General features: G+C 42.0%; 1 protein-coding gene across 1 annotated transcript; it reads left to right on the top strand.

Moving 5' to 3' along the window:
• Positions 1-7,946: 7,946 nt before the first annotated feature.
• On the top strand, positions 7,947-9,221 carry defbl3 (defensin, beta-like 3). Its single transcript, XM_045704202.1, has 3 exons — positions 7,947-8,044; positions 8,147-8,280; positions 8,555-9,221. The coding sequence occupies exons 1-3, from the start codon at positions 7,991-7,993 to the stop codon at positions 8,574-8,576; spliced, it is 210 nt and encodes a 69-aa protein (XP_045560158.1). The 5' UTR covers positions 7,947-7,990; the 3' UTR covers positions 8,577-9,221.
• Positions 9,222-25,664: the final 16,443 nt, after the last annotated feature.

Raw genomic sequence — 25,664 nt, forward strand, 5'->3', positions numbered from 1 at the left:
ACGGTCTCTGACTCTCTCAGTTCACTCTCCTCCAATTTCTTCCTCTTCACCCAGATTGGCTCTGGTTCGCTCCTTGGCTCCGCCGACCACCCCGTGTGCCCCCCCCCAACATTTTTTGGGGGGGCTGTCCTTTGGGCTTTCCTTGTGGTCGCGAACCCCAGCGTCGTCGCTGTCCTCCCTTCTCTCCTTGCGTCTGCCGCCAAGGAAGGCGATCCTGTCCTGCCAGGATTTCCTCCCAAGTCCAGGATCCCTTCCCATCCAAAATCTCCTCCCAAGTCCAGGATACTCTTTCCTCCTGGGCACGCTGCTTGGTCCTGTTGTGGTGGGAACTTCTGTCACGGTCATCGTAAGAAGCGTTCCACATCTTTATTATAAAGTGAAACTTCTGCACAAACAAAACAATAAAGAACAAACGAAACGTGACATTCTGGAGTGCTCACAGGCAACTATACAAAACAAGATCCCACAAAACAGAGTGGGGAAATGGCTGCCTAAATATGATCCCCAATCAGAGACAACGATAAACGGATGCCTCTGATTGGGAACCATACCAGGCCAACATAGAAATAAAACAACCTAGATTACCCACCCTAGTCACACCCCGACCTAACCAACATAGAGAATAAAAGGCTCTCTATGGTCAGGGCGTGACAATTATTTGTATTATTCTTCTCTTGATTATGATGAATAGTTACGAGCCTAAATGACTCAAGGATGATTCCTATTGACTTCTTATTGAACTGAATTGCTGAATTACCTAATTATGTTAATAATGAATGATTGTTATGATTTGATCTTTGTGATTCTGAATTTGATAGAATAACATGTATCCAGTTTCCTTTGTTACGCAGCACAGACAAAGCAGTAAATATACCACTTTATGGTTAAAGGAATTCCTGCCTCAGTTTCATCCCTTCCTCTGTCACCTGACCTGTGACCACCTGTTCACCTTCACTGTCAGTCATCCTACCTGTCCAGCTAGCCACACAGATTCCACTAATCATTCAGTACCTCTGTTTAGCTCACCTGAACATTAATTTTCTTTGTTCTTTCTTTGTTGTTCCTTTTCCATACAATCCATTATTTACAATTGCACTAAATATTATTTGACTAAATCAAATCCAAATCAAATTGTATTGGTCACATACACATATTTAGCAGATGTTATTGCGGGTGTAGCGAAATGCTTGTGTTCCTAGCTCCAACAGTGCAGTAATATCTAACAATACGCACAAATCTAAAAGTAAAATAAAATAATGAAGAAATATATAAATATTAGGACGAGCAATGTCGAAGTGGCATTGACTAAAATACAGTAGAATAGAATACAGTATATACATATAAAATGAGAAAAGCAGTATTTAAACATTATTAAAGTGACTAGTGTTCCATTATTAAAGCGACCAGTGATCAGATGTCTATGTATATAGGGCAGCAGCCTCTAAGTTGCAGGGTTGAGTAACCGGATGGTAGCCAATTTTAAATCTCAGCAAAAATTTAAGTCCCAGCAGTCTTTAAAATTACATTCAGGAGCAAAAGATTTTCAATAGTTGTTTTTAATTAAAAAAAAAAACATATTCATTGGAATATAATATTGGAATGGAATATAACAAATAACATTAAATAACATTGGAATATAACATTTCATAACAATAACTAAATAATTAACTCAATGTAACATTGATGTGGCAACTCTCTTATGCTCTGCTATTGCACAACTCTAATTTGTACATAGGTCACAGATAAATCTATCCCCAGTAAAATTGGAGCACAACCCATGAGCCCACCTCATGCATTGCTCACACCTAATCCAGTCACCACCTGTGACTGAAAACAGGGGGAGAGATGCCAATTGAAAAGCTCTCTTAAAAACCTAGCTATCTAGCTATATGACATAAAATGCTGTGTAAAATATTTAAAAGGCTATAAAGTCACATTAACTGTAAAGCAATCAGTCACTAGTGGAATCATTTACAACTGCAATTAAGTTACGTTATATTTTTGTATATTTTACCTCAGACGATCTGGTAGTAAGGTTGCTAGCTAGCACTCCTAGCAGCTTATGCTAACTAGCTAACTGGCTAGCATTTACTGCTAGTGAAGTTGCTAGCTAGCAAGTCAGCATAAACTAGCGCTAACTGAGCTAGTCAGTGTCTAAGTGACAGGTAGAAACACATTCATAACCATAAAGGGGTAACTATCCCCCAGGGGCCAGTTACCCATTAGTAGGGGGGCGAGTTGCCCCCAACATACTCATTCAACATATTACTACTTTACTCAAAAATTATCTACATTTTTCTCTCTAAACAAGTGGATTACTTATCTTAAGGCTTTTCTGCTTGTATATTTAATTATAGATACAGTGGCTTGCGAAAGCATTCACCTCTCTTGGCATTTTTCCTATTTTGTTGCCTTACAACCTGGAATTAAAATTACCCCAGGGGGCTAGTTACCCCCTGGTACCCTACAGGAAATACATAGTTAGGCTACAGGTAAGCGTTTTCAGAATTGCCATTTTTACAAGTAGGTCTACCCACTGGGCGCACACTGGTTGAATAAACGTTGTTACCACGTCATTTGAATGAAATTACTTTGAACCAAAGTGGAACAAACTGCACAGTGGGGTAGGCCAATCAACAGATGGCCACTCAATGTTGTTGCTATCAAATCCCTCAACCAATCAACAGGCCTACTAAACTCTGTCTCAAAAGAACAGAGTTGAACATTCCTCAGCTACTAAGGAAAATGTGATAACTGCATAAGATGGGGAAGGGAAATTGTTCTAAAAACATATCAATTATAGTTTTGATGATATTCCCATGAAATATCACATAGGAAAGGATAACCCTAAAATTATAGGCAACATTCATCTTGTGTTCTCTTGTTGTAGGCTATAGAATATATTTTTCATGGACAAAAATGTTATTTGTTATTATGGGGAACAGGGCTCCCAGGTCAGTCAACAGGTTTAGATTTGAGGACAGTAATCTTAACACTCCCTCTTGTGGATAGTTGTGCAAACAACCATCGCATCAGTCATGTTTGCCTAGTGTTCATGAATATTTATACCAGGGACTGCAACTATACTAAACAAAAATCTAAACACAACATGCAACAATTTAAACTAGTTACAGTTCAGCTAGATGTTCTTTACCATTCGGCCATCAGATTCGCCACCAAGGCTCCTTATAGGACACATCACTGCACTCTATACTCCTCTGTAAACTGGTCATCTCTGTATACCCGGTCGCAAGACCCACTGGTTGATGCTTATTTGTAAAACCCTCTTAGGCCTTACTCCCCCCTATCTGAGATATCTACTGCAGCCCTCATCCTCCACATACAACACCCGTGCTGCCAGTCACATTCTGTTAAAGGTCCCCAAAGCACACACATCCCTGGGTCGCTCCTCTTTTCAGTTCGCTGTAGCTAGCAACTGGAACAAGCTGCAACAAACACTCAAACTGGACAGTTTTATCTCAATCTCTTCATTCAAAGACTCAATCATGGACACTCTTACTAACAGTTGTGGCTGCTTTGTCTGATGTATTGCTGTCTCTACCTTTTTGCCCTTTTGTGCTGTTATCTGTGCCCAATAATGTTTGTACCATGTTTTGTGCTGCTACCATGTTGTGCTGCTACCATGTTGTTGTTATGTTGTGTTGCTGCCATGCTGTGTTGTCATGTGTTGCTGCCTTGCTATGTTGTTGTCTTATGTCTCTCTTTATGTAGTGTTGACTCTTGTTGTGATGTGTGTTTTGTCCTATATTTATATTGTATTAATTCTTTATTGTAAATCCCATGCACCCGTCCCCGCAAGAGGCCTTTTGCCTTTTGGTAGGCCGTCATTGTAAATAAGAATTTGTTCTTAACTAACTTGCCTAGTTAAATAAAGGTTCATAAAAATAAAACATAAATATAAGGAAAACAGTAAATTGAAATAAATGAAATAGGCCTTAATCTTTGGATTTCCCATGACTGGGCAGGGGCACAGCCGTGGGTGGGCCTGTGAGGGCATATGCCCACCCACTTGGGAGACTGGCCCACCCACTGGGGAGCAAGGCCTTGCCAGTCAGAATAAGTTTTTCCCCAACAAAAGGGCTATATTACAGACGGAAATAGTCCTTAGTTCCATCAGCTGTCCGGGTGGCTGGTCTCAGATGATCCCACAGGTGAAGAAGCCGGATATGGAGGTCCTGGGCTGGTGTGGTTACACGTGGTCTGCGGTTGGACTTACTGCCAAATTCTCTAAAACGATGTTGGAGGCGGCTTATGGTAGAGAAATTAACATTCAATTCTCTGGCATCAGCTCTGGTGGACATTCCTGCTGTAAGCATGTCAATTGCAAGCTCCCTCAACTTGAAAAAACTGTGGCATTGTGTTATGCGACACAACTGCACATTTTAGAGTGGTCTTTTATTGTTCCCAGCACAAGGTGCACCTGTGTAATGTAACGTCATTCACATGAAGAAAAGACGGAAAAACAGGGGGCGGAGATCGAGGTGCCTTGTGAGAATTGGTCGGCAAGTGGGTAACCTGTCTCTACCATCCGTTCTATTGGCTAATGTGCAATCACTGGAGAATAAACTGGAGGATCTCCATTAGAGACTATCCCACCAACGGGACATTAAAAACTGTAATATCTTATGTTTCACGAGTCGTGGCTGAACGACAACACGGATAATATACAGTTGGCTGGGTTTTCCGTGCATCGGCAGGACTGAAGAGCTACGTCTGGTAAGACGAGGGGTGGTGTTGTGTGTGTCTATTTGTCAATAACAGCTGGTGTGCTATGTCTAATATTAGGCGAGCAATACCTCTAGACTTCCTTGAGGTAGAGTACCTCATGATAAGCTGTAGACCACACTATCTACCAAGAGCTTTCATCTATATTTTCATAGCTGTTTATTTACCACCACAAACCGATGCTGGCACTAAGACCACACTCAACGTGCTGTATAAGGCCATAAGCAAGCAAGAAAATGCTCATCCAGAAGCGGCGCTCCTAGTGACCGGGGACTTTAACGCACACAAACTTAAATCTGTTTTAACTCATTTCTACCAGCATGTAACAAGTGCAACAACAGGAAAAAAACTCTATACCACCTTTACTCCACACACAAAGATGCATACAAGGCTCTCCCTCGCCCTCCATTTGGCAAATCTGACCATAATTCCAACCTCCTGATTCCTGTTTACAAGCAAAAACTAAAGCAGGAAGTACCAGTGCCTCGCTCAATACGGAAGTGGTCAGATGACGTGGATGCCACACTACAGGACCGTTTTGCTAACACAAAAAATGGAAGGCCCAAAAAATGATAAAAGACTCCAGTCACCCAAGTCGTAGATTGTTCTCTCTGCTTGTTCTCTCAAGCAGTAACGGAGCGCCAAGTCTAGGTCCAAAAGGCTCCTTAACAGCTTCTACCCCCAAGCCATAAGACTATTGAACAATTAATCAAATGGCCACATGCCACATTGATTAATACATTGACACCCCCCCCCATTTTCTTTTTACACCTCTGCTACTCGCTGTTTATTATCTATGCATTGTCACTTTACCCCACCTACATGTACAAATTACCTCGACTAACCTGTACCCCCACACGTTGACTCAGTACCGGTACCCCCTGTATGTAGATTTGAATTCTAAATGAAAAATCTAAGTCAAATATTAGGAGAAACCACAATGTCAGGGATGTGTAGGCTGCTAATATAGTTGTAAAAGGCAATGCAGTAGCCTATTTTGTAGCAGTGCTCTACCCCTCACTGGGGTGCTGTGCATGTGGCAGAGGGAGCCAGTCATGTGCCTCTGCTGCTGATGCTGTTGCTACTGCTGCCTGGGATGGGTCGTGAATACTACATTTCTGCTGACAAGGCTGTGTATAGTTCTCCACAGATATGTTTATCGTAATGTTGAAATCTGCAGTGACTCTCAGATATGAACGTGAAACCATCATTTAAGAACTGGTGATAGAATGAAGGACCACCAGGATTTATACTAAATATTAATAGTCCCAATTCTATCTTTTTCACTTACGCGCCATATCCAAATATGGGTTTTGCAAGCTAGTCGACATGAAGCTAATGAAAGCAAATTAAAGCTAATCAGGTATTTTGGCTCAAATGTTTAACAACAGAAAAAGAGGTGGAGTAATCATCAGCAAACACAGGATCTACAAAAGACAAAACTAACCCTGTATAATTTTTCCCTATTTGGTATAGTGATTTAATTTTATCAGGGAAAACAAAAATCCTTGATCACAAAATAGCCTACAGTACAAGTTAGATTGATCACAGCAGTCTTGATCAAATTGATAACACAGTCTTTAGGTCCTCCTCTTCACAGCCATTGTAGCCTGTGTCTTTTGTCAGGTCTCAAGTCTCACTCTCATTCAAGATGATGAAGAAAATTAAGAATGAAAAAGAGGATGGCTTTCTGATATTGATCACAAGAGCAGCTGCTCACTGATTTCACCACTCCAACACAGTTCCACCTCCGACACCGCCAAAACATCCACTATGCGTGTGTCTGCTATCACCGGTTAACACTTGTTCTGATTGAATTCAGGCCCTAGACAGATAATAAAAATTGTGTGTATTTCTTTAATTTAATGTTTGCACTAACATAATGATTCACAGCACCAGATACCAGTAACGGTCTATCATTCTGTCATACAGTACACGCTTGTATTTTTCATACAGTGCACGCCTTCTACATCTAGCTACTGTACATATTGAGCATCCTCTCAGGCTAGGGGCACAACAATGTATGAATTAATGGTTGGATCAGAATCCCCATTATAATCATTGGCAAGTACAGAGAATTAAGTAAAACCACAAGTCCAAATCCCTATCTCCATCCGTGGCTAATTTTAGAAAAGGGACCGTTTTAGCTAGCTAGCTAGCCACCGGAGAACAACAACACAAGTACAGTCGTGGCCAAAAGTTTTGAGAACGACACAAATATTAATTTTCACAACGTTTGCTGCTTCAGTGTCTTCAGATATTTTTGTCAGATGTTACTATGGAATACTGAAGTATAATTACAAGCATTTCAGCATTTCAAGTGTCAAAGGCTTTTATTGACAATTACATGAAGTTGATGCAAAGAGTCAATATTTGCAGTGTTGATCCTTCCTGCTGAACAAAAATATAAACGCAACATGTAAGGTGCTGGTCCCATGTTTCATGAGCTGAAATCAAATAACCCAGAAATGTTGCGCACACATTTATTTACATCCCTGTTGGTGAGCATTTCGTCCAACCAGTCTCAAAACTGCAGACCACGTGTAGCCATGCAAGCCCAGGACCTCCACATCTGGCTTCTTCACCTGTCGGGATCGTCTGAGACCAGCCACCCAGACAGCTGATAAAACCGAGGAGTATTTCTGTCTGTAATAAAGCCTTTTTGGGGGAAAAACTCATTCTGATTGGCAGGGCCTGGCTTCCCAGTGGGTGGGCCTATGCCCTTCCAGGCCCACCCATGGCTGGGCCCCTGCCCAACCATGTGAAATCCATAGATTAGGGACTAATTTATTTATTTCAATTGACTGGTTTCCTATGAACTGTAACTCAGTAAAATGGTTGAAATTGTTGCATGTTGCGTTTATATTTTTGTTCAGTATTGAAACACCGGATTTTCAGTGTAAAATAAAGAAAACATTTTTATTAATAACATTCCACCCATGAGGCCACTAGGTCATTTGACTGCAGGAAATGGTTACTGGATGCCCTTGACACTATTTGTCCCAGCTCCACTGCTCAGAGTACATGCAACAGTGGAAGGGTTAGGCCAGGTCACGTACTTCACCCCCCCTCCCCCCAGATGTCAGTGGGCCCGGCTCTCTCTCGCTGAGTGTTATTGGTGATTATTGTTGATTCCGTAAACTCCCACAACTCCTCCCCCTTGGGGGGTGAAATTCTGTATATAACAGCCACAACAGAGGCAGGCACAGTGCCTGAGGAGTCAGGAGTTTATTGAAGAAACAAAATGAGGAGACTGGGTTTGGTCATGGTAGTTCTGCTGCTGCTGACAGCAGTGCAAGTTATTGTATACTTCAAGATTAACAGAGTGGCATTACTCACAAGACAAGAACTCAATATGTTGGTCATAAAGGGGTACTTTCATTCATTCATCCCAGTCAAGTTTTGTTCTATTTTTCTTACAGCTGATGACACAAAGGTTCAGGGCTGGACCTGTGGCTACAGAGGGGCTTGCCGCAAGTACTGCTATGCCCAGGAGTACATGGTTGGCTACCATGGCTGCCCACGCAGATTAAGGTACTATAGTGTGTGTCATGATGCAGACCTATATCAAGCATATTTCAAAAATATTTTCAAAAACTTGGTGTGTTTGATTTAGGAGTTTGCACCTTTGGGACTACTCCATTGGTTCCATAGTACCAGTTGAGCCAAATCAAGCACACCTCAAGTATTTCATAAATATATTTAACCCAGGTCTGGAATAATACCATAAAATGGATAAAGCATCATATTAAAGGATTGAAAATTAATGTATAACATGTGACTCGAACCACTCATTATTCCTATGCAGATGCTGTGCTTTGCGTTTCTAACCTGACATGATACATGACTGCAGGAGATCAACATAAACAATCTGGAGCCAAATTCTGTGACCTTTTTTTTATCAGAATGCATTTGGGAACTAGGAATATTAACCTATACTTTAACTGCTATGAGGATCCCGTTTCATATCAAAATAGTGCATTAGTGCTTCCTAACAAGGGACTAGTCTCTGTTGAGGCAAGCACGCATTCAGTATGAACATGTAATGCGTCTCTGCTTAGTATTGGCTTTAATTGGATTAGAGAAGTCAAAGCAGCTCTACATTTTACATTTTAGTCATTTAGCAGACGCTCTTATCCAGAGCGGCTTACAGTAGTGAATGCATACATTTCATTTCATGCATTTTTTTGTTTGTTTGTTTTTGTACTGGCCCCCCTAGTTTTATGGTTGTCACGCCATGCCCGGCATTGTGAAGTTCCAGGACAATGACAATTCACTTACCCAAGTTCTGTCTGTTAGCACTATGCATACGATTAAAATAAAAGTTGTTGTTCATAGATATTACTGGTGTGAAGAAAATGTTGGAAGCTTTTTCCTTGTGAACTCTTATATTTGTGACAATACATCTGATTAATTGTATTCCATTCATTATCTAACTGTATTAGTTCAAATACAATAAAATATTTTTTACTGTTCATACAGTTTGTTTCATAGTGTGATTGTAATATAATTTCATTGTAACAGAAAACTTCAGGTTGTTGTGTTGTGGAAATACAAATACATGATGCAGCTGCTGAGCAAGAATTGTCATAAGGACAAATGAAAACACTGATGCAACAATTGTTGGGCTCTATATTCTTTTCAACTTGGTAGTGTAACAGTACAGTAACACAGGATTACTTTAGTAAAAAGGATGAGCACTACTGTACATTAAGTAGCTTTCCTCATATAAATATAAACACAGAATATATTGGTTTTTCTATCTTCAGTGCAAAAAATATGCAGCTGGGGGTTATGCTGAGGATAAGACAGCTATTCCTGCACTTGCAGCAAAGCCAGGCAGTTTTGAATCAGAAAAATAGAGGGTCTGGTCAGACGGGTTCAAATACTATTTGAAATAATTTCACATACAGTACCCTTCAAAAGTATGGACACACCTACTCATTCATGGGTTTGTCTTTATTTGGACTATTTTCTTCATTGTAGAATAATAGTGAAGACATCAAAACTATGAAATAACACATATGGAATCATGTAGTAACCAAAAAAGTGTTAAACAAATCAAAATATATTTTAGATTTGAGATTCTTCAAAGTAGCCACCCTTTGCTTTGATGACAGTTTTGTACACTCTTGGCATTCTCTCAACCAGCCAACTGCTTTTCCAACAGTTTTGAAGGAGTTCCCACATATGCTGAGCACTTGTTGGCTGCTTTTATTTCACTCTGCGCTCCAACTCATCCCAAACCATCTCAAGTGGGTTGAGGTTGGGTGATTGTGGAGGCCAGGTCATCTGATGCAGCACTCCATTGCACTCCTTGGTCAAATAGTCTTACACAGCCTGAAGGTATGTTTTGGGTCATTGTCCTGTTGAAAAACAAATGATAGTCCCACTAAGAGCAATCCAGATGGGATGTCATATCGATGCAGAATGCTGTGGAAGCCATGCTGGTTAAGTGTGTCTTGAATTCTAAATAAATCAGTGACAGTGTCACCAGAAAAGCACCTCCACATCATCCCATCTCCTCCACCATGCTTCACGGAGGGATCACACCTGCTCCTCCATGCTTCACGGTGGGAAACACACATAAGGAGATCATCCGTTCACCTACTCTGCGTCTCACAAAGACACGGCGGTTGGAACCAAAAATCTCAAATTTGGACTCATCAGGCCAAAGGACAGATTTCCACCGGTCTAATGTCCATTGATCGTGTTTCTTGGCCCAAGCAAGTCTCTTCTTCTTATTGGTGTCTTAAGTAGTGGTTTCTTTGCAGCAATTCGACCATGAAGGCCTGATTCCTGCAGTCTCCTCTGAAAAGTTGATGTTGAGATGTGTCTGTTACTTGAACTCTGGGAAGCATTTATTTGGGCTACAATGTGAGGTCCAGTTAACTAATGAACTTATCATCTGCAGTAGAGGTAACTCTGGCTTTTCCTTTCCTATTGCGGTCTTGATGAGAGCCAGTTTCATCAAATAGCACCCCTACCTTGTCACAGCACAAGTGATTGGCTCAAATGCATTAAGAAGGAAAGAAATTCCACAAATGAACTTTTAACAAGGCACACCTGTTAATTGAAATGCATTCCAGGTGACTACCTCATAAAGCTGGTTGTGCGAATGACAAGAGTGTGAAAAGCTGTCATCAAGGCAAAGGGTGGCTACTTTGAAGAATCTGAAATAGAAAATATATTTTGGTTACTACATGATTCCCTATGTGTTATTTCATAGTTGTGATGTCTTCACTATTATTCTACAATGTAGAAAATAGTAAAAATGAAGAAAAACCCTTCAATGAGTAGGTGTGTCCAAACTTTTGACTGGTACTTTACTTTAGATGTGCTTCATTAAGCTTGTCTGTTGCAATGGACCCAATGGAGATCTCCCAAAAGTGCAGGTTAAAGCAAACACTCAAAGTATTTGAAATATTTTGAATAGTATTTGAACCCAGGTCTGGTGAACATAATTTGCTCCTGTTCTACATGGCCTGAATGAAAAACACAATGCATTCTGGTATGGGAGAGGGAGCGTCTGCTAAATGACTTAAATGTAAATGTAAATGTAAAGCCATTCGTGGATTGCCATTCGTAAATATAGCTGCCTGCTGCATTGTCTAGGTTATCTCGCCATACCTCTGCTATTCAGTCAGCACAGCGTGACACTACTACAATGGAGTAAACCCTCACAAATCTGTTTGCATGGGTTTTGCCTCTGACATCACAGCTGTGTCTGAAAACATTACTAGCGGTCAAATCCTTGCTTCCTCCGTCCTTATTTTCTCAATTCCTCTCAAAGCTCATTGGAGGAAGCGTTCCGAGGGAGGAACATCGGTTCCTGTCCGCCAATGCACTGTGAGTGGAATTGAGGAGATGAGTATGGAGGAAGCAAGGATTTGACAGCTAGTAAAGCTTTCAAACACAGCCCACAATAACATCTCTGGAAGATCCCCACACAGAGGCCCATGAGGTCCAAACCCTGTGATGGTTTTTAGGGGGTGTGGAGAGAGGCATGACCCTACAGAATTCTTAATACTGTACCAATTTAGATAGATAATGTAATTATTATCCTTAGATTATTTAAGGTCTATATAAGCAGGAGCCACTTGTATTGGAAGTCCACACAAGATATAACTGACAATTAACCCGTAAGTCTATGTCGTTGTTTTTTGTATGAATTGTTTACGTGTTCGCTATGCAGGGGAAATGATAAAACAAGCGGAACTACGTGGCTAAGAACTGTTGTAACGGGGATTATTATCGTAGCAACACACCTTTGGAGTGAAGGCAATCCCGCGCTGTGTTAGCTAAATTTTCATGTTTTAGGGTGTAGTTCGTAAAGGTTGCAGTGTGTATGTTAGGATGGTAACATTATAATAATTAAGGATGAAGGGTGAATTCATGCCAGGAATAATAAATGTGAAGTTTTTGATTTCCTCCCATCTGTAATAAGCAGCCAATGAGGTATTTTTCCTTTAATCATGTGTTTAATCTGATACTGTTATAGCTCCGGCTAAACTGTTTTCTGTATGAAGCATTTCAGAGTTATATCAAGCTAATAAGTCACTTGTAAGACAAGTTGTAAGAGTGTGCTTAACTGTATTTTCATTTACTTTATAGTTCTCACGGAAGGTGATAATTCTGACTAAAACTACAGAATAAAGGCGCCAGTTAAACATCAAGGAACGGTTGTGCTCGTGGTTACTGGAGGGAGCTACACAAGATTAGCATTGTTTTCAATTGATGCTGCTGCCTGATATTTCTTTAATGTGATTTATCTGAATTGTCTTTGGGACAAATGATTTGTTTTGTTGTAGTTTGTTTTTCCAGAATTGGAAGAGAACAGCAGAACCCACAAAATTCATTTGGGATCCTGTCATTCCCTAGGAGCAATGGAAAGGCTTGTTTGAAACGTACCTGCTAGCTATAGGACTGGATACTGTTGCCGACACCAGGAAACATGCTATATTCCTACACTGCCTCGGAGAGGAGGGGCGCAGCATACAAAGAAACAATAGCAGCTCTTAACAGAATGTTTTTTAAATCTGAAAACGTTCTACTGAGACAGCTTCTGTTCAAACAACTATGTCAGCGAGCTGATGAGTCAGCTAGCCAGTTTATAGCTGATTTGAAAGCTCTAGCACGGTCATGTAATTTTGTAGCAATACAAGACGAACTGATAAGAGATCAGCTGATTGAAAAAATGTCCAACCCCCGGGTACAAGAAAGACTGTTAAATTGAAGATGCTAATTTAACCCTTGCTACTTCACTCACGTTTGCTCTACAAATTGAATCGGCCACTGAATGTGCTGCTAAAATAGGTGAAATACAAGCTTAACCCACAACAAGTGCTAGCATTAGGGAGCAGTCAGTGCAGTAGCTACATACTAGCTATGAAGTGTGTGACACAGACTCAACCATCGCAATACAGCTAGCACGGCCTCACCAAGGGTTCCAGCAGAAGCGCTGTGGAAATGGTGGATCTACCCATCATGCTTCAAGGGCTCCAGATTACCCAGCCAAGGACAAGACATGCAGACGTTGTCAAAAGTTGAACCATTTTGCAAAGTGGTGCCGTTCCACATCCGCCAACGCATCAGTGTAACCACGTGCCTACGACAGCCACAACACACAGGCAGTGATCCATACAGTGGGGCCCCAATCAGTGAACTTTACTATGTGCCCTCCACCTGGAAGAGAGCTGCATTCCCACTCTCCTTGACATCAGTGCCAAGGTGTCTTTGCTAAATGCCACAACATACAACCAGTTCTTCCTGCACGTACCGCTGCAGCCTCCGTCCACCACACTCTGTGGCTACGGTCAGAGCGAGGTAGATAGCCTTGGCCTTCTCCAACTCCCAGTACGTTATGGTTCCAAGGCCTTAGACTCTTTCCCGTTTCACGTCACATGCCAGGGTACAAACATCATGGGCCTGGACCTTTTTGTCAGTCATGGATTCTCTCTACAGCACAACAGTGGGGCCAAGATACTTCATGTGTCTTCTCCATTGTATCAACAGTATCCAGAGCTGTTCAGTGGTTTGGGATGTCTGACTGCATTCACACACAAACCACTCTTTGACCCCAAGGTTCCTCCTGTAATTCAACCGCCGCGTCGGATTTTCCTGGCCCTCCGCAAAGGCGTCGAGGGGGATCTCCAACGTCTCGTGGCTAAGGATCTAATCGAACCCATCGATGCCTCCCTGGGTGTCGAACTTGGTGATCGTTCAGAAGAAATCAGGGGGCATCAGAACCTGCGTTGACATGTGAGCAGCCAACAAAGCAGTGTTGCCTGACAAATATCCACTACCCACAATGGAGGAGCTCACAACACACTTCCATGGCTCCCATATCTTCTCCAAGCTCGACCTCATCCGGAGAGCAGGAACTTAACGGCCTTCATCACTCACACTGGACTGTATTGTTTGTGGTGCATGGGTCAGACGTTGCCGCTCATGATGAGCGTCTACGACAGGTGTTCACCAGCCTCAACCGCCATCTCCTTAACCACCATCAGCCATAGACTTTGAGGGGTCCTGGGTGTCATCCCAGGGCATCTCTCCGCTGCAGTTAAATGTGGATGCCATCCTCAAAGTGCCGCCCCTACATCAGCTTCACGGTTGGCATCATTCCTAGGTATGACCGCCTACTACATGTGATTTCTACCAGAATACTTGTTCATCATGTCGCTGCTGTGACAGCTTCTACAGCAGGATGCTCCTTGAAATTGGACTCAGGCAGCGATCGAGGAGCTAAAACGTCTGTTCACCACGTCTCCAACCCTGGCTCATTTCCACTTGAACTGCCCCACGCTGATGACTTGCGACGCCTCAGCAGTGGTTATGGGGCCAGTCCTGTCTCAGCTGCATGATGGCCTCTCGCGCTATCAGTCCGACAGAGCAAAAGTACTCAGTAGGGGAACGTGAGGCTCTCGCTTGCATCTGGGCGTTTATCTGGGCTTGCATCTCTACCTTTATGGTCGCTTCTTCACCCTCAGAACAGACCATCAAGCCCTGATAGCTCTGATGTCCACCACTGACAGGAGACACAGGTCTCTCCGTCTCCATAGGTGGTCAGATTGCTTACAACAGTACGATTTCCAAGTACAGCTCCCTCCAGAACTGACAATGTTGTAGCAGACTTCCTGTCCCGCTCCGTCAACACACAAAGCTCATCTACTCAGATGGTGACAGATGATGAAGAGGAGTTGGTGCATCTTGTCTACTCTCCTCTACAGAACACTGTGTCCCTGCACGAACTCGAGGACACATTGATTGCAGAATCATCATTTGGCACACTCATTGAGTACTTCAGGAAAGGATGGCCTCCCCATGTCCCATTAAAGGTCATCTCAGCATCATCAAACTGAAACAGAGGTATCGTGACATGGTGTGGTGGCCTGGCATAGATCGTAACCTTGAAGATCTCGTCAGGTCCCGCACGTCATGCCTCATCATTGGAAAGACTGGCTCACCTGCTCCTCCCCCTCTACATTCCCTGGACTGGCCATTTGGACCTTGAGTGCACCTACAGCTCGACGTCTGTGGGGAGCTACACAACGTTCCACACTATCAAAGGTTCCTCATTGTGCTGTATGATCTTCACTCGAAATGGCCCAAAGCCATTTCAATGGGCACAGGCACAGCGGAAACCATAGTCAATTTTCTGGATCAGGTCTTCGCTCACTGGGGCCTGCCTCGGCCGTTAACATGGACAATGGACCCCAGTTTCTGTCAAACCACTTCACCTCTTTCCTCGCAGCCAAAGGTGTTACCCACATCCGTACTGCTTTCTATCACCCGCTGGCTAACATGGGGGGTAGGAAAGATTGAATCAGTCCTTAAAAAATGACTGCGCGCACATGGCCGAAGGTTGCTCTCTGGGGACTGCACTCTCCCAGCACCTTCTCCACTACCACGCAGTTTGTCACTCCACTACAGGAGTCTCCCCCACCTCACTCATGTTGGGGCGTGAGCTTGTGCTGCCCTTCACCAAGGGCACTGCTTCACCCACCAAGGGCACTGCTACCTCGCTCACCAGCTGGGTCTTCAGTGCGGAAGCATCAGCATGAAATGAAGCAGAGGTTCGACAAGAAGCACAGAGCTCAGCCATCAATCATCGATGTGTCTGACTGGGTTAGAGCCCGTCGACCTCATCGGGCCAACAAACTGGTTCTCTCCAAGTCAGGTCAGTGTTCAACTGGTTCCAGTGACATTTCATCTGGCAGATGGATCTCGTTGGCACCCCAGCTGTCTACACAGGTTTTCTGCTCCTGTGAACATACCAAACGTGGCCACTGCTCCAGTGGTCAGGCAGGACTTTTCTGTTGCTATGCCACCTGCCCAGCCTCCTGAACAACAGTCAGCTCTGGCTACCCCTGAGCCCAGACCTGTCAGGGCTCATGCACACCCTGGGTGTTTTCAAGACTGTTATAGTATTTTTCATACATAGACTTTGGGGGTGGGGGTTATGTTTGTTATTTAGCTCCTATGAGTTTGTTGTGTGGGTCTTTTGACTTACTATATTGTGCTCCTGAAGGGCCACCGTACTTATCCGAGCTCAGGAAAGTGGGAATGTTACACCATGCCCAAACCGGACGTCCGCATGCGCCATCGTGCGCAAATTGATTTTGTCCCCCCACACCATATGTGATCACGACACGCAGGTTGAAATATCAAAGCAAACTCTGAACTAATTATATTAATTTTGGGGACAGGTCGAAAAGCATTAAACATTTATGGCAATCTAGCTAGCTAGCTTGCTGTTGCTAGCTAATTTGTCCTAGGATATAATCATTGAGTTGTTATTTTACCTGAAATGCACAAGGTCCTCTACTACCGACAATTAATCCACACATAAAACGGACAACCAAATCGTTTCTAGTCATCTCTCCTCCTTCCAGGCTTCTCTTTCTTCTTTGGACTTTATATGCCGATTGGCAACTAACTTTCATAATAAGGTGCATTACCACAACCGACCTCAGTTCATCTTTTAAACATCCACGTGGGTATATGTTCCTAAAAAACAATGAGAAGATGGCACGTTCGTATATGCTTCTAAAAACCAATGAGGAGATGGGAGAGGCAGGACTTGCAGCCCGTTCTGCGTCACAAATGGAACCAACTTCTATTTTAGCGCCTGGCAACGCAGACGTTTGTTGGTGTGCGCGACCAGTGTGGGTGCAATGATTGAATAGCATGTACAGTGGGGAGAACAAGTATTTGATACACTGCCGATTTTGCAGGTTTTCCTACTTACAAAGCATGTAGAGGTCTGTAATTTTTATCATAGGAACACTTCAACTGTGAGAGATGGAATCTAAAACAAAAATCCAGAAAATCACATTGTATGATTTTTAAGTAATTAATTTGCATTTTATTGCATGACATAAGTATTTGATCACCTACCAACCAGTAAGAATTCTGGCTCTCACAGACCTGTTAGTTTTTCTTTAAGGAGCCCTCCTGTTCTCCACTCATTACCTGTAATAACTGCACCTGTTTGAACTCGTTACCTGTATAAAAGACACCTGTCCACACACTCAATCAAACAGACTCCAACCTCTCCACAATGGCCAAGACCAGAGAGCTGTGAAAGGACATCAGGGATAAAATTGTAGACCTGCACAAGGCTGGGATGGGCTACAGGACAATAGGCAAGCTGCTTGGTGAGAAGGCAACAACTGTTGGCGCAATTATTAGAAAACGGAAGAAGTTCAAGATGACAGTCAATCACCCTCAGTCTGGGGCTCCATGCAAGATCTCACCTCGTGGGGCATCAATGATCATGAGGAAGGTGAGAGATCAGCCCAGAACTACACGGCAGGACTTGGTCAATGACCTGAAGAGAGCTGGGACCACAGTCTCAAAGAAAACCATTAGTAACACACTACGCCGTCATGGATTAAAATCCTGCAGCGCACGCAAGGTCCCCCTGCTCAAGCCACGCATGTCCAGGCCCGTCTGAAGTTTGCCAATGACCATCTGGATGATCCAGAGAAGGAATGGGAGAAGGTCATGTGGTCTGATGAGACAAAAATAGAGCTTTTTGGTCTAAACTCCACTCGCTGTGTTTGGAGAAAGAAGAAGGATGAGTACAACCCCAAGAACACAATCCCAACCGTGAAGCATGGAGGTGGAAACATCATTCTTTGGGGATGCCTTTCTGCAAAGGGGACAGGACGACTGCACCGTATTGAGGGGAGGATGGATGGGGCCATGTATCGCGAGATCTTGGCCAACAACTTCCTTCCCTCAGTAAGAGCATTGAAGATGGGTCTTGGCTGGGTCTTCCAGCATGACAACGACCCAAAACACACAGCCAGGGCAACTAAGGAGTGGCTCCGTAAGAAGCATCTCAAGGTCCTGGAGTGGCCTAACCAGTCTCCAGACCTGAACCCAATAGAAAATCTTTGGAGGGAGCTGAAAGTCCGTATTGCCCAGCGACAGCCCCGAAACCTGAAGGTCTGTATGGAGGAGTGTGCAAAAATCCCTGCTGCAGTGTGTGCAAACCTGGTCAAGAACTACAGGAAACGTATGATCTCTGTAATTGCAAACAAAGGTTTCTGTACCAAATATTAAGTTCTGCTTATCTGATGTATCAAATACTTATGTCATGCAATAAAATGCAAATTAATTACTTAAAAATCATACAATGTGATTTTCTGGATTTTTGTTTTAGATTCCGTCTCTCACAGTTGAAGTGTACCTATGATAACAATTACAGACCTCTACAAGCTTTGTAAGTAGAAAAACCTGCAAAATCAGCAGTGTATCAAATACTTGTTCTCCCCACTGTATGATATTATGACGCGACCAGTGTAGTCAGCATGTTAGAGTGATAGCGAATATACTCGTGTCATTGATAAAGAACAAAGTCTTGTTCTTCCAACACAAGAAGCGCATAGGCCCTCGTTGATTATCCCTTACATAGACTACCGATCGCAGTCCATGGTGCTGAAATTGCGATGCGTCAATGCGGCTGCCTATCGAATCAATCATTCGCTTTCCTGTGGTGCCAGGGCATGTAGCCTATAACTTTGCTTTAGCTAATGCATAAAAGTTTATTGGTAGGCTTATTTGGTCGTCCTTTTTTCATGTTAAGCCTAACATTTCATGAAGCTATGTGTTGCAAGGCTGCCAATTACACTGCTGGCTGGTGGCAATAATGTAATAACTTGTTCAGTAATTAAAGTTGGAAATTCAAACATTGCAGATTGCAAAATACATTTTTGATACAACAGCATACTAATCAGCAACAAATGGATAACAAATAAAAAATACAACTGTCCTGTATAGCCTACTTAAGGAAAGACCTACTGGGCACAGACATCAATTCAACGCATGGCCGGCTCCAGGCATAATTGATATAAGCATTTTTACTATTTTCTACATTGTAGAATAATAGTGAAGACATCAAAACTATGAAATAACACATAGGGAATCATGATAGCAACCAAAAAAGTGCTAAACAAATGAAAATATATTTTAGATTCTTGAAAGGAGCCACCCTTTGCCTTGATGACAGCTTTGCGTGCTCTTGGCATTCTCTCAAACAGTTTTATGAGATAGTCACCTGGAATGCATTTCAATTAACAGGTGTGCCTTGTTAAAAGTTAATTTGTGGAATTTCTTTCCCTCTTAATGCATTTGAGCCAATCACTTGTGTTGTGACAAGGTAGGGGTGGTATACAGAAGATAGCCCTATTTGGTAAAAGACCAAGTCCATATTATGGCAAGAACAGCTCAAATAAGCAAAGAGAAAAGACAGTCCATCACTACTTTAAGACATGAAGGTCAGTCAATCCGGAAAATTTCAAGAACTTTGAAAGTTTCTTCAATTGCAGTCGCAAAAACCATCAAGCGCTGTGATGAAACTGGCTCTCATGAGGACCACCACAGTTTAGGAAAAGCCAGAGTTACCTCTGCTGCAGAGGATAAGTTCATTAGAGTTACCAGCATCAGATTGTAGCCCAAATAAATGCTTCACAGAGTTCAAGTAACGGACACATCTCAACATCAACTTTTCAGAGGAGACTGTGTGAATCAGCCCTTCATGGTCAAATTGCTGCAAAGAAACCACTACTAAAGGACACTAGTAAGAAGAAGAGACTTGCTTGGGCCAAGAAACACAAGCAATATACATTATATATTATGGCTACCACAGTATTCTGCAGCGATACACCATCCAATCTGGTTTGCGTTTAATGGGACTATCATTTGTTTTTCAACAGGACAATGACCCAAAACACACCTTCAGGCTGTGTAAGGGCTATTTGACCAGGAAAGAGAGTGATGGAGTGCTGCATCAGATGACCTGGGTTCCACAATCACCTGACCTCAACCCAATTGAGATGGTTTGGGATGAGTTGGACCACAGAGTGAAGGAAAAGCAGCCAACAAGTGCTCAGCATATGTGGGAACTACTTCAAAACTGTTGGAAAAGCATTCCTCATGAAACTGGTTGAGAGAATGCCAAGAGTGTGCAAAGCTGTCATCAAGGCAAAGGATGACTACTTTGAATTATCTAAAATATATTTTGATTTGTTTAAATCTTCTTAGGCCTAGGCGTCCCGCCATCGGGACACCTGTCGACAACTTCTGGTGAAATTGGAGGGCGCGCAATTAAAATAAATAATCATAAAAATGATGTACATTAAACATTTAGGTATATACAAGTGTCTTATATCGGTTAAAAGCTTAAAGTCTTGTTCATCTAACTGTGTTGTCCGATTTACAATAGGCTTTACAGTGAAAGCATGTCATGTGATTGTTCGAGGACGGCGTCCCACATCGAAATATTTTTCAACCAGTAAAAGCTTCATAAAATCACAAATAGCGATTAAATATTAACTTAATTTTTGAAAATCTTCCTCTGATTTGCAATCCAAAGGGTCCCAGCTACAACATGCAGAATTGTGCGCGTCCTTTTCTTCAAGTGCACTCAGACTGATTTCCAACTCTGACTCCCAGTACTAAAACTCTAAATTCTTCCTCATTTGGGAAGAAACAAGCCTGAAACCTTGAACAAAGACTGTTGACATCTAGTGGAAGCCATAGGAATTGCAATCTGGGAGCTGGATTTGGATATGACCCTATACATTCCATTGGAAGAGCATGGGCTCTCAAAAAAAAAATTCTGGTTAGTTTTTCTTTGGATTTTACCCTACCATATCTATTGTGTTAAAGTCTCATACATTATTTTAACATTTCTATAAAATTCAAAGTGTTTTCTATCCATTGGTACCGATTATATGCATATCCAGGCTTCTGGGCCTGAGTAACAGGCAGTTTACTTTGGGCACGTCAGTCAGACAGGAAGTGGAGAAAAATAGACCCTAGCCTGAAAGAAGTTTTAACACTTTTTGGGCTACTACATGATTCCATATGTGTTATTTCATAGTTTTGATGTCTTCACTATTATTGTACAATGTAGAAAATACTTTAAAAAAAGAAAAACCCTTCAATGAGTAGGTGTGTCCAAACTTTTGACTGGTACTGTATATATTTTATTTTTAGGAATTCAGTCGGTGTCTCAACTATTGAGAGCACGATTCATAAAATACACCAGGTGCAATTTCAAAATGTGGTTGTGCATCAGTAGTTTTTCTCTTGTTATGTCAGTCATGGGCCTTGACCTCTAGGGGGCCCCAATTGATTTTGTCATTCTCACTCAGATATCAAATTAACATGGCATAAGTCATTGCAAAATGTGTAGAATTGTAGGATTTTATCTTTAAATGCCACCCCCAGAGGGCAATGCCGCCCCTATTTCAAAATAATTCCTGTCCTATAGTGGAAATTCTCATTTAGGTTCCACTTCCAAAGAATGACGCAGGCTGCTAATACCTATTCAGAAATTGGGGTTGGGAACGTTGTGGCGATTTCTACGGGGAGTGGAGAAATAACAACAAGTAGAGTACTGACAGATGTCATTGTAGCTATCAAGCATGCTAATCTTATCTGCATAGCTAGCTAATGTTATCTGTTGTTGCTACACCGTATTCAAAAGATTAGCCAGCTGGCTAGGCTATGACTGGTTCTGGAGCTGGATTTTCCATAAGCATTTATGGACAACTTCACCACGGATTGATAGGGGAAAACCAGCATCTTTGACTTTGCCATCTATTGTTATCTCCAAAGTTTTTGCATGTTCCATAAATTGCAGCCGCGAATCCACCATAGAAATAGAAAGAGTAAGATGAAGCTCTGGTTATATGAATAGCCTACTGTAACTATTGAATGGTTTGGACTAGAGACACATTTCTCTACATTGTAATGGACACGGTGCAACATTTGATAGGCTGCTGTAAGGCTATGCGGCTGTGCTACAGCAATACAAGGTCAGCCCATGCTCATGCTATGGTTCTCACAGCTAGGGGAAGTAAAATAATAGGCTACAATGACTTTGCTCCAGTGGCATGTATTCATGGATGCCAAGGGAAAAAAGGCTTCCCCAAATATTTGACCAATACATTTTTTTTTTTATTATAAAATCATTTCTCTTTCATCTCTTTGGGTTTTCATAATTTTCCTTCAATTTGCAAGTGGCTGAATCTCACCGGAGAAATCATCAGAGCGAGGGAAACAGCGCCCCTCTGTCTCAGTATCTGTAGCTCATAAGTTCAATATGTAGCCTAGATGTAGTCTAGTAGGCTGAAAATATATATATAAATGCCACATGCAACAATTTCAAAGATTTTACTGAGTTACAGTTCATATAAGGAAATCAGTCAATTGAAAAAAATTAATTAGGCCCTAATCTATGTATTTCACATTTATTACAGACATAAATACTCCTCTGACGATAAATACTCCTCTGACAATCCCAAAGGTGAAGAAGCCAGATGTGGAGGTCCTGGCTGGCGTGTTTACACATGGTCTGCGGTTGTGAGGCCTGTTGGACATACTGACAAATTCTCTAAAATGACATTACGTTTTCTGGAAACAGCTCTGGTGGACATTCCTGCAATCAGCATGCCATTTGCACGCTCCCTCAAAACTTGAGACATTTGTGGCATTGTGTTGTGTGACAAAACTGCACATTTTAGAGTGGCCTTTTATTGTACCCAGCACAAGATGCACCTGTGTAATGATCATGCTGTTTAATCAGCTTCTTGATATGCCACACCTATCAGGCGGATGGATTATCTTGACAAAGGATACAATTCTCACTAACAGGGATGTAAACAAATTTGTGCACAACATTTTAGAGAAATACGTTTTTGTGCATATGGAACATTTCTGGGATCTTTTATTTCAGCTCATGAAACATTGGACCAGCACTTTACATGTTGTGTTTATATTTTGGTTCAGTGTAGCTAGCAAACTTAGCTGGTCCATTGTTGCCCAAGCACGGATGTTTTTCTAGCTAGCAAGCATTTTAGCTAGGTAGATTATGACAACACAAACTAAATGCGTACTGTATGACAGAGCAATAGACCATTTTGCCAACATGAAAAAGATGAGGATGGCATTCAACTAGTCTAAAAGTAGGTTGAGTCAACTTTTTTTTAAACTTGCGCACACACACAAAGACAGAAATAAGTACCATGGACAGCCACATGATATTTAGCTACATTGATTGGACTAAATTGTATTTGGTTATTGGTATCTTTATGTTTGTTTTGTATTTGTATTTTGTATTTATTATGGATCCACATTAGCTGCTGCCAAAGCAGCAGTATGTGTGTTATCGTGTGAGTGTGTGTGTGTGTGTGTGTGTGTGTGTGTGTGTGTGTGTGTGTGTGTGTGTGTGTGTGTGTGTGTGCGCCAATGTTTGTGTTGCTTCACAGTCCCCGCTGTTCCATAACGTGTTTTTTTAATCTGTTTTTTAAATCTAATTTTGCTGCTTGCATCAGTTACTCTATGTGGAATAGAGTTCCATGTAGTTGTCATGACGTTGCCCTCTTTGAGTACAGGGAGGACCGTTGACCCCCTCCCCCTTGCACCATCCCCCAACCTACCTCCCCCCACCCAGAGGGGTTGGGGGGAGGTAGACACAGAGGGGTTTCATAGAGGGGTTTCATAGAGAGACAGGAAATTCTTCCAACTCACAGAATTGGGGAACCGAACGACATTTATGTTCTGGAGAAGGTATAAAAGATTGGTGAAGAATCCAGCTACGAACTGGTCAGCTTGGTACAATTTTGGGATACTCAGAAGAGACAATATAGCCATATTACCATAAAACTGTTTATATAATAGCCTCAGCTATGGGACTTGCATCCAAATGGTTGTATAAAATGTATTAATAAGGATAAAGCTATTTGGAATACGTTGAGATGCCATGTACTGATGTTAATGTGATAGAATGTATTTCTGTTCAAAGCATCGGCACGCCCCCATGGACACAGACAGGACCAGGCATCATGTGACAAGCCTGTTCTATGTTCACGTATAAAACCCCACCCTGATTTACTTTCTCCAGACCAGCTTACCTCAGAAGAGAGAGCCAAGGTTTGACCACCCAATTCCTCTACTGAAAGTTACCTATACCACGTGGTTAAACTTTTAGACTATCGAGACCGACAGAATAAGAACAAGTCTTTGATATTAATTATTAGTCTGCAGCTAAGTAAATTATATAATTGAACGCGAAGACCAACGAAACATCCATTCTAAAACGACATTAATGAATGTTGCTTTGAAAGATCCATTCTAACCGAGAGTGAAAGAGAGAGAGAGAGAGAGAGAGAGAGAGAGAGAGAGAGAGAGAGAGAAAACTCTCCAACAGAACGACTCTCCAACAAGGATCCCGACGACACACTGAGCGTAAATATATATTGATTGCAATTGTTCCCGAATGAGTGAGCGTTCATGTGCAAAGGCTTAGCATATCAATTGTTAATATTAATGAACTCTGTGTGCCTCCTCAGCTGCCCTTTATGACCCTTTGTTTAACAAGACACCAGCCATGCCTGTTTAGCCCACTAGGGCACATTACTCTACCAATTCTTTGTGACGATAATTACTGTTTGTATGCTTTCTGTGAATTACTTAGTTTAGTAAATAAATTATTTTAAGACAATTGATGTATGGATGACTTTAGTAAAGGCTGGATTCGTGCAGATAGAACAATTTACGACGTTTGGAATGAGACTGGACACGAGGTAAAATACACCATTTAAACCAGAAGATAATCGGCCTATACTATAATATAATATAATATACTATACTAATATATAATATAATATATAATGTTATAATATTAGGAAAATTATAACTTTGTAATCTGAATATTTTCCTTGGTGCCCCGATCTCCTAGTTAATTACAATTAAACGATTAATCAGTTTAATCGCGTGATAATAATTACAGGGAGTTAATTGATAAACATGTCTTCAGTTTAATGGTGCCCCAAAGACACGACATAGTCATGGCTCTATGTACATTTACAGTTACGTCATTTAGCAGACGCTCTTATCCAGAGCGACTTACAAATTGGTGCATTCACCTTATGATATCCAGTGGAACAACCACTTTACAATAGTACATCTATATCTTTTTTTGGGGGGGGGGTTAGAAGGATTACTATATCCTATCCCAGGTATTCCTTAAAGAGGTGGGGTTTCAGGTGTCTACGGAAGGTGGTGATTGACTCCGCAGTCCTGGCGTGGTACTGTGTGCCTCCCATAGTCTGTTCTGGACTTGGGGACTGTGAAGATACCTCTTGTGGCATGTCTTGTGGGGTATGCATGGGTGTCCGAGCTGTGTGCTAGTAGTTTAGACAGACAGCTTGGTGCATTCAACTTGTCAATATCTCTCATAAATAAAAGTAGTGATGAAGTCAATCTCTCCACTGTCAGCCAGGAGAGATTGACATGCATATTAGGAAAATTGCAATTGGCTCAGAACAGGGCAGCACGGCTGGCCCTTGGATGTACACAGAGATCTAATATTAATAAGTCCTTTTTTGTGGCACCTG

Source organism: Salmo salar, chromosome ssa20 (genome assembly GCF_905237065.1).
Source record: "Salmo salar chromosome ssa20, Ssal_v3.1, whole genome shotgun sequence".
Taxonomy (NCBI): Eukaryota; Metazoa; Chordata; class Actinopteri; order Salmoniformes; family Salmonidae; genus Salmo; species Salmo salar.

What these genes read in the sequence shown, in the direction of transcription:
- defbl3 (XM_045704202.1), top strand. Translation starts at nt 7,991, where the DNA reads ATGAGGAGACTGGGTTTGGTCATGGTAGTTCTGCTGCTGCTGACAGCA. An exon ending in TGCTGCTGACAGCAGTGCAA is followed by an intron (nt 8,045 to 8,146) that starts GTTATTGTATAC and finishes ATCCCAGTCAAG; the next exon opens with TTTTGTTCTATTTTTCTTAC. An exon ending in GGCTGCCCACGCAGATTAAG is followed by an intron (nt 8,281 to 8,554) that starts GTACTATAGTGT and finishes ATTCCTATGCAG; the next exon opens with ATGCTGTGCTTTGCGTTTCT.